Source organism: Numida meleagris, chromosome 6, assembly GCF_002078875.1.
Source record: "Numida meleagris isolate 19003 breed g44 Domestic line chromosome 6, NumMel1.0, whole genome shotgun sequence".
NCBI lineage: Eukaryota > Metazoa > Chordata > Aves > Galliformes > Numididae > Numida > Numida meleagris.
Window position 1 is genome coordinate 23,650,612 of NC_034414.1, and position 9,784 is coordinate 23,660,395.

The window sequence follows — 9,784 nt, forward strand, 5'->3', positions numbered from 1 at the left end:
AGAAATGTTTAGATGTTTTACCGAGGGGCATGGTTTAGTGGGGAATAGTGGTAACAGTTGGATGGTTGGACTAGATGATCTTGGAGGTCTCTTCTTACCTTGATGATTCTATGATTCTAAGCCTGGATTTTCCCCTCCTACTACTCTCCAATTTATTGGGATAACACCAGGAATGAATGATAGTACAGCTTAGGGACAGGAGAAGGGCTTCTGTCTTGCATGATCTGGCTGTTCATGCTAACAAAGGTGTGAATGGAAGTGTCTGATAGCAGATGGGATTGCTTTCTTCTGGGCCTGAATTGCATCAGGTATACTTATGCCCAGGTAAGAGCCATTCAGCAAGGAAAGGCCTATCAAACCTTTCCCTTTGTCTTGCTTCTCTGTCCTTGAAAGCCTCTTGAGGCTGCTGAAACTGTGGAGTCCTGATCTTAGTGCTTTGCATATTCAAACATAGGCAAATCCTTAAACATAAGAAATATGCCCATGACTGATGAGCATGCTCCATACACAATATTCCCAAGACCATGAGAAAATACAAAAGGAAAAGCAAACATTTATGTTATAAAACTTAACAGGCTAAAAACTGGCTACTTATTGCATCTAATAGAAGTTATTGTTGAGATGCAGTGTGAACTTGTAGCCTTCTGCAGCGTACCTCTTGTTCTGAGTTGGCACATGTGAAGAACGTTTTTCATTTAATTTCAGAAACCTCAGTCAAGCCTCTACCAACCACACGGGGACTAACAGCTGCAGAGCTGTTTGGAAAAGAGATGATACAGTTTGAAGTTGTAAGTGAACATTTAGGATTAAACAACTGCAGAATGTTAGCAGCTAGTGAACCAAAATGGGTATTTAGCAAGTGTGGACTGAAAAGGAGGTGGGGATGGACAGACTTTAATGCTGTTGGTGAAATTAGAAAGTATCACAAAGATCTTGGAGCCTGCCAGAGAACAAAAATTAGTCTTTTACAACATACTGGATGCATTGAAATAGTGTGCTATGGATAAAGATCTGAGATGGATGCTGTCTAGTGCTCTTGTGAGACCACAGAAATGCAGTGGCTGTTCGAAACGTCTTGTTCAAGGCATCTCTAGCATGTACCTTCATAATTGTGTAGAGAGAAAGATGGCAAAACAAAAAGCCATGGCCAAATAGGCAGTTGGCTCTGAATTGGTAATACCACTTCTCAGGAAAAGAAGTACTTAGAGAACCAAGCAACAGATGTTAAACAAGCTTGGATTTAGCTGTGACTTTACCCATTATTCTAGGCCCAATGTTAGGAGAAATCACTAAGTGTATGCAATCTAATTAAGGATGTCAGTGTATAAGCATTTGCATTTAAAGATCTAGTCTCCTCTTTTAGTACTATGTCCCATGTAAAGTATCAGTTGTGTTGTACAGTGATTGTATGTGTTACACTGGTTGACCCCCAACTGAGTAACTTGTTGCTGTTTTGGTCTAATGCATATGAATGTGAAGACAGCATGTCTGCCAGGCCTGTGAGATAAGAAACAAAAACAGTCAAGGATGAAATGACCTGACTTGTGCTATGATAAATAGAGAAATTGACCTTTTTAGCCTAGATGTTCCCAAACACTAATACTAGCCTTTCAGGTAATGTCAAAACAAAAATCTGAAGGGAGTTATAGAGGAAAAGGTGGAGGCTTGACTTCAATTCTTCTAAGTTTGATTGGGTTATAATTATGGATGATAATTAGGCAGTAGGTTGGTCCAGAACTGGTGGTGAGGACAGAAATGGCCAGCAGGCAGGACCGCTGGTTACAGTATAAACAACCTGAAATTCCACAGGACAAAGTCTGAACAGATTTGTTTGTCCTAGGAAAACATGACCACTTGATCATAATGGCCGGCTTGAAGGTTGCCAGAAATAGTGACATGCCATAGATTATATGAATGTGTCTCCTAAAGAATGTTTGCACATCAGAAATTCCAGCCAGGAGCTGAATTAATGGACAGGAGAAAACACATCAGGAGTGAAGAATTGCTCAGCTGCACTGTAGCTCATAAATTTTGGTATGGCTCTTAGTCCTGGGTACTCAAACTCAAATGGATTAGTAAAAGAGAGCCTGTGTAAAGAACCTCCCCAAGGGAAGAAAACAACAACAAAAATCAAAAAAACCTTAATGGTCTTTTATTAAAGTAACAGCTCTGCCTGGAGACTTAATTTTCCACAGGAGCAAATGCAGGTTGTTTTCTTAAGTTGAAACTTGTTATCCATGCTAAAGGTTTTGAGTGAACAGAGAGATGTACATGTGAACTAATTGTGGTGCCTGAATTCCATGAGGCCAGCAAAGCCTGTTCTTCCTCTGTCCTATCTGTAAAAACATACAGATGTGTCTCTGTGACAACATTAGCTAGTCACCATTTTTAAATGAAGCCCTTCCTTGTGAAAAAGCTTGCACAGCTGTGTTTGGCAGATAATTAATTTAGTTCTGACATCTTCCTAGGCAAGAACTTCTAAAGTATGGTGCAAAGCTTGGATTTTCTGTTGATGACGATTTCTTCTAGGAAATAAGTTTTTAAAGATTATGGTGGATCACACCCATTTCCCCAAAGCAGAAGCTGAGTTTGCTCAATCCATTAATAACATTTCTGTCCTGTAGGCAGAATCTGTCTCAGAGCCTGTAGTGGGCACAGGCCAGCTGTGCTGTGTGATGGCAGCTGAGCTGTGGTTAGCCTCTAACCCTTGGTGACAGTCCCACAGCCCTGCGTGGAGCCTGGAGCCATTTGTGCTTCAGTTTACTTTCCATCCCATTTCCCCATTTCATGTCCTTGTGGCTGGTTTGCCACACTGAGGCAGGTACAAGTAGGTGTTAGTTCTGCACAGGGATCCCTCAGAGCTGTTAAAAATCATTCTGAACTCTCTTTGCTCCTGCTCTGTTTACAGATCTAGCCTAAGGCTGCAGCTCTTAGGTGCTCAACTCTACTTCAGGCGTGTTCTACCTGACTGAAGTGCAGGTAAACTGTACAGCTTGGGGTTGCCTCAGCTGCATTTCCAGATCTGCTAGTGTTTTGCTCATGGGCAAGAAGCTGCAGAATTCCCCTCTGCTTGTGAGGAAAGCAGTGCTGGAGTTAAAAAATGGGCCTGAACACTGCTTCTTGAACAAGTAATTGCTTCTAGGGTAACTGCACAGAGACTGGTAGGGACACTTCATATTGGTCATAGGGCTGAAACTGAGACAATGCTGGTGCCACCAACTCCAGCTTCACCTATAAGACAAATAGTTGGAAAATACCCAGTGTACGCTAGCAGGAGCCATTGTGCACAACAGCAAGAATAGAAAGGGTGGATGATAGGAGGCAAAGTGTCTTCAGAGGGCCCTTGCTCCAAAATAAAACAAAGGAGAAAAAACCTGTGACCAAGTGTTGTACTGCCATCCAGTTTCAGACTACAAGGAGCTGGAAAGCTCAGGGGCTGCAAGGGAGTGAAACTTATTAACCCACTTAAGAAGAGGAAATGGGATGAATGTGAGAGGATGGTTCTGGACAAGATGAAGAAGGAAAGGCAGGGGGTGAGAGCAGTGGGTAGCTGGGAAAGATTGACTGTTTCTCTGTTGGAACATCTTGACTAAACAACAAGACTGCAGTGAATTTTACCAAAACAAATTTCAGGCCCAGTCACTTTCTCAGGTGCTTTTAACACATCCATTTTACTGTCTGGGTCATCCTGCCTGTCTGATAATCCTACTTGCAGAGGTTCATGGTTTGTTGTCAGTCTCTCAGCTTAAAGTAATTACAGCTGGAGCTTGAGACTTCCTTTCTCCTGAAGCGTTGTAGTGGTCAGCACCTTTCCCCTGTTAAGTGCAGAGGCCCATAATCTCTCCTCTTAAAGTCTCAGTGCTTTCACTGGGTCCAGCTATTTATAGATGCAATGATCCCTTCCTCTCTGTGCTTCCCTTCTAGCATATCAGCTAGAAATCTTCTTCCAGCTCCTGTATGCTTCCCCTTTGACTTTACAAACTCCTTCCTTCCTGAGTCTATTGTTCCTGCTTTCAGCAGGAGGCTGACACCAAAACAATCCCTGTCCCCAGCTGTGAGCACACTAGCCCTTTCTCTCAGATTCTCCTCAGGGCTTCCCCACAGGTGCCACGGGGTTCCTAAGCAGTGCCACATCCACCATCCTTTGTATGTTTGTCTCTCTTGGTGGCCCTGCATCTTCTCTACACATTGTGGCCACCCACAGAGCTGAAGCAGTGCTACCTACTCCCCACCCAAATCGCATTTCACAGGGGTGCTTACGTGCTTTGATAATTGTTTTTGAAAGAGCATCCTAGTAAAATAAAAGCTTTCTCATTTTCCTTGCTTACATTGTCTTTCCCTTAGCACTGCCTGCCTTGGGTCACTGTCTTCCCTTTCAGGCATACTTTCTACGTGTCTTGTAGGTGCTGCAGGCAACTCATCTCTGTACTAAAGGAATTCAGTTTAGAAAACTCTGGTGAGTGAGGTAATTTGGAGGGAACAGAGTTTACATGTTTGCTGGAAAAGGTCACATCTGATAGGAGGACAGCCCTGCTGGCTCTGTCCTCCAGCAAATTAGTGCTTGTGCTGTGTGGGCTACCTTCAAAGGAGGCAGCAGACAATTTGAGAAACTCCAAAACAGGTCCATTGCTCTGTTGTGAAAAAGGAGCTCCTTCCCTCACTTTACATCTTACCCCTTCTGCACCTCTCCTTTTTCTCCTGCACATTAGTCACTTGATTTTTTGGCTTATCTAATTCTAGCATTAAAGTTCTTCAGTAAAGAATCTCAAAACCAGAGAAAGCGCTAATTCTACTAACTCCCATGTAGCCTGTTCCAGAATTGCGGGCTGACAGTTAAGTTAGTCCTGGCAACCCAAGACCAACATAAACTAAAATTCTCAAAGGCAGTACCTTTTTTGTTCAAGGAGCTGGATTTCTTGTAACTTTAGGGTCTGTGAAACCAACTCCTTTGATGGCTGTTTGGCCTCTTGAGTTTCAGCTGCTGCAGGTGTTGAACGCTGGCAAGTAGCTCAAGGATGCAAGCAATTGCCTCATGCCTCACAGACAGGCAAAGATAAGTTGGCCTTGAAATGTTATGTCTCTGCTGTGCTCTTGCTGAACAGCTAGGAAGCACTGCTCCCTAGGTCTGACCTCCCTCTGCCTGAGAACAGCCTGGGGAACCCTCTCCTCCCACAGAGCACCCAGGCGATAGACACAGTTCTAGTAGATGAACTTGCTGCTCACCTGAAAGGTTCCAGAGCCTGAAGCATGCTGTGGATGAAGGTGAGAAGTAGCGAGGATCAAAGAAGTACATGAACTCCAACATGAGTGCCTGGATGCAGGAACGTGGGCTCCATAGAGATGACATCAGCCATCACTCATGGTGGCAGTGCCTTTGTTGGGGCAGTGGCATCTACCATTGTGGAGATGCTGACATCTGGGTGTTGCTGTTGTATTGCCTGGGGATAAAGCCACACAGCAGCTCAACACACACACTGCCATGGAAGGTAGCAATGAAGACGTAGCTGAGGAGCACTGCCTAGCATCCATGGAGTCCTGCTGCCACATGCAGGAAGACTTCTCCAATCAATGACACATCGTCTGCACTGTACACCCCAGCTCCAAAGCCAGTCATTACACACTACAGGTTGTAATGGATCTGCTTCTCCAGTAGCATTGTTCCAAAGAGCATCAAACAGTACTGGAACTCCGTCCCCAGCATGCAGATTGCCTGCCGAGGCAATGAAGGCTTGGGGCTGATACTGGAGCTGGACAGACACCTGCAACAGAGAACACAGGAAGCTGAAGGAGGAAGAGCTCATGAAACCGTGACCTATGAAGAACAGTAAGGAAGCAGCTACAAACCCTACAGACCACCTGCTCATATGTAATCTGAGGGGAAACAGACTTTGAAAATACTCTCCTTTCCTTGGCAGGCTGCCTTGTTTTTCCATCAGAGAAGCTGATGAATTCCCATCCCTCTTGGGTTCAGAGAATATGTTCCTCTCTTCATGCTTCTGAGAGTTTTGGGGTTTTTTTGCCTTTGCACTGTGCAAGGCCTCATCACTAGGTTCCCTAAGGAAATTATATTCCCCATTGTCCCAGCTGTGCCTCTTTCCTTCTTGTCCAAGAGAATGTCTACCAAGGGAATGTCACACAGATACAACCTGCTGCATGCTCTCTCTGGTTCCCATCCTTTCTGATTGAAGCTTCTCACTGAACCTGATTGTATTTACAAGATGAAATGCTATGTAATACAAGGCACACTCCAGTCCCTGCGCTGTTCTGTCACTCTCCACTGATCATTCTTAGTTTTCTCATTTCTTGCAATGCAGTAATAGCACTGGATACAGCAAACCTTGTTCTATTTATTAACCACCTCACAAGGCTGAACATGTGTCTTATATCAAACTATGACTAATAGGTAAGAAGTTTAATGACTGCCTTCTGGGAGACAGATGTAACAACTGCGCCCTGCCTTGCTATGGGGTCTGGTTGAGGGTCTTCTTGCAGCTTCCTCCCCTTTCCAGGCCTATGGAAGACCCAACGTTTTCTCAGTAAGCCAGCAAAGATTTTTTGTAATACGTTCCCCTCTCACATCCCATACCCTCCCCAGCCTCTGGGCTCAGGCAGTTTTCCAGAAGTGCCCTCTCATGGCTGCTAAGAGCCTGTGGCCATGGAACAGCACAGCCAAGTGCTACAGATCTGTCATGCTTTAGGCAGACAGAGGTTATATGACTGCGCAATGATATATGACTGTGCAATGAGGCAGAAGATCTGCACCTCTGCTAGGAGGCTGCTGCTACCACTTCCATTTTTTACATGTCTTGTTAGCTAGGACAGAAATGGTGTCTGCTGGTGAATCAGCCTTGCTGGTGCCAACTGCTGCTGTGTTTTGGGGGACCTAAGGGTGTGCATTGCTTCCCGGATGGCTCCTGTACGGGAGAAAACTGTGGGTCACTCTGAGAACAGTTAAGTTGGTGATTAATAAATATGCAAACACACAGCACAGTGCATCCTTGGGTGAGTGTGTAAAGAAGCAAGCCCTTTGGCTGCCAAAACAGACAGCCAAGGCAGGGGCATCTGTGTCAGCCTTCCTCACTCTCTCTTCCTGAGCCACTATCCTGCCTTTACCCTGCTGTCCCAGCTCAGCTGAACTGGTTGCACTCAGGGGGCTGTAGCAACTCCAGGCCCTGGAAGCTGCTGCAGCAGCAGAGCTGCAGTTCAGCCACCAGACAGAGGAGTATGGGGGGACACTGGAGACTGCTGCAGAAAACAGTACTTTAGTTCTGCCTTCCAGGCTTCCTCCAGCCAGCCTTGGAGCTTTACTCACTCTCTGACTTTGTTCATGGCAAGACAGCTCAGGGCACTGACTGCCCAGTCCACCCACCTTGCTCCCACATGGTGTGGTGAGCGTGATTTCAAGCCACAGGTCACACAGTGATTGTCACCTGCTGAGCAGCCTGCTCCAAGCAAGGACAGCTGTAATAGCATGTCTCCAAACTGACCGCTACAGCAAGGTATGAAACATGCCCCCCGAGTTTATCTGCCAGCTCTCCTCTGCTTTGGGGCATCCCCAAAGTCTCCCAGATCCCCAGCATGTGTCATGTCCGTCAGAGATTTATTTTCAAACTATGTGTTTGAAAACATTCAACCATAATACTGGAAATAGGGTTACAAAAGCAAGGCATAAAGACATAACATGTATGCACATACACACAGTTACTTAACAGCTAGGTTAGAGCAGCAGTCAAGACCCATGCTCTAGTTACCCATTCCATCAAGCCTCAACCGTTTTGCCAGGCAGCCCAGCAACATCAGCTGACACAACTGAAGGAGACAGTGCTCTCCACCCTTCTAAACCTTCCTGGCCCTTCCCTTACTTTAGCAGCTGCAGGAGAAAAGAAGAGCTATCAGCTCAGCAAAGCAAGGACAACTGTAGTTAGGGCAGGGCTAAGGCTGTGACTCAGACCACGGTCACTCACTTGTCAGAGTAGTACAAGGGGCAGCATGTGCAGCAGGACCCCTTCTGGCTGCAGCACACCCCCAAACCAGATCAAGCCATTACGGTGCTCCTCAGCACCTCTTGAGTTACTCATCTATTGCGCTTCTTAATTTGTATATTCCTTCTACCCTTGCTGGCTTGTCTCCAAACCACAACATTTGTTTGATTTGCAGTAAAATTGCTGCAGCTGTAAACCTTAACAAAATATTCACTCTACACATAGCGTATTAGCTCCTTATCTTAAATCTTGCTTCAAGCATTGTATGGAGTCAGTGTGTGATATGACTGCCTGCCTTTGTACAATACTTTTTCTACAGAGACAGCTACTAATTACATTCTGTCTGGCACGCTGGCAGACTGGTCCCAGTATCTGGTTGTAAACTGGTTGTTTATATATATATAAATGATAGGCCTGTTTTAAGGGTTGCTCCTCTCTCCACGCATCACTAGGTTCCTGATACCCCACCACCCACACTGTGACCCATGGGACACTGTCTCTCCCAATTCTTTTTCTGGTAGTTTACTGAATCTGCTGCATATCCCCCCTCCTCATTCAGCAAAAGCATGAGAGGCTGATGGGTCCAAGTGGGAGGGCAGGACGCATGCCCTCCCTCTTCTTCACAGTTATTTTGGCTCACACTCTGCTGGGCAGTAGAAGACAGCGAGGTCCCTTCTCCCTGCTGCCACCCTGCTTCCAGATGGGTCCCCAGAAGGGCACCTTCTACCCTCCTTGGCTCAGGCCTGCAACTGCAGGGCAGGTTTTACGCCCACTGTGGCACTTCACTCCCGAGCTTCTCCAGCTCTTCAACTCCCCTGCTTCTCACGCAGGGCCCTTGGGTTTTCTCTCTGCCATTTATCCTTCCACAGTAACCTCACACTCACAGGCAACAAGACTTCTGCACTGAAAAAAGTGTCCTCACTGGTATGGCACACGCCAAGAATGTGCCCTGTTACCTTCCTTTGCTCTACTGGATGATGCTCGAGACTCTCACTGACACTGGTAACAGCACCGTCTCTCATTAGGAGGCTACAACTGGCTCAGGGTCTGGTGTCACAGCAGTCAGGAAGAAAGAGGCAAATTTCACATGTGATGCAGATGGACACGAAAGCTGAGGGCCAAAGAACAGGCTGCCAGCTAGCTGTTCAGAAATTCAACAGCAAAGCACATGAGATGCAAGAGAAACAGACACAGGAAATAGCAAGAACTGTGCAGTGACAGCACACACTCACAGGGAACAGTCAGCAGCAGGAGGTCTTTCCTGTACTGACAGTGGCAACAAAAAGAAGTTGACTATTTCTCAGAGCAGCAGCATGCTCTTCCTGCTGCTTTTATGTAAAACTGATGGACAGGATCGGCAGCCTTGCCAGGACTTGGAGCAATCAGCATGGGCTGGAAGGCTTGCAAGGGACCCGGCTAAGACAAAGCAGCTTGAGTAACCCTGCTGTAGCAAGCCTTCCTGGGACACAGCACAGTGAGTGTGAACCACATACCCCTTCACAGAGCAGAGGAGCCTACACTCTCCCCACATGCCTCCTAGCACAGACAGGCAGATACAATGCGTGATACTGACCTACAGACCTCAGAGGCTGCCTCGGCTCCTCCTGGGTAGAGGCCATTACCTCTTTCGTAAGCCCCAAACAGTGGTAACAGCACTGCGAACAGACTCTGTCCCTCCTAATTCCTGCACAGCACATCCCTCAGGCAGCCAAACATAGACTTCACCAGAATAAAGCCAGCAGAGGAGGGGAGCAGCATCACATTGCAGCACAATAGATGGGGACAAGGTGGGGCAAGCAACT

At 46.4% G+C, this 9,784-nt stretch overlaps 1 protein-coding gene across 1 annotated transcript in view; it reads right to left on the bottom strand.

Annotated features, from left to right (window-relative positions):
* DDB2 (damage specific DNA binding protein 2) overlaps positions 1 to 5,361 on the bottom strand; it is a 45,575-nt gene extending 40,214 nt beyond the window's left edge. Inside the window, exon 1 of the mRNA XM_021401391.1 lies at positions 5,224 to 5,361. Coding sequence (XP_021257066.1) covers positions 5,224 to 5,347 — 124 coding nt within the window. The 5' untranslated portion in view covers positions 5,348 to 5,361. The remainder of the gene's footprint in view (positions 1 to 5,223) is intronic.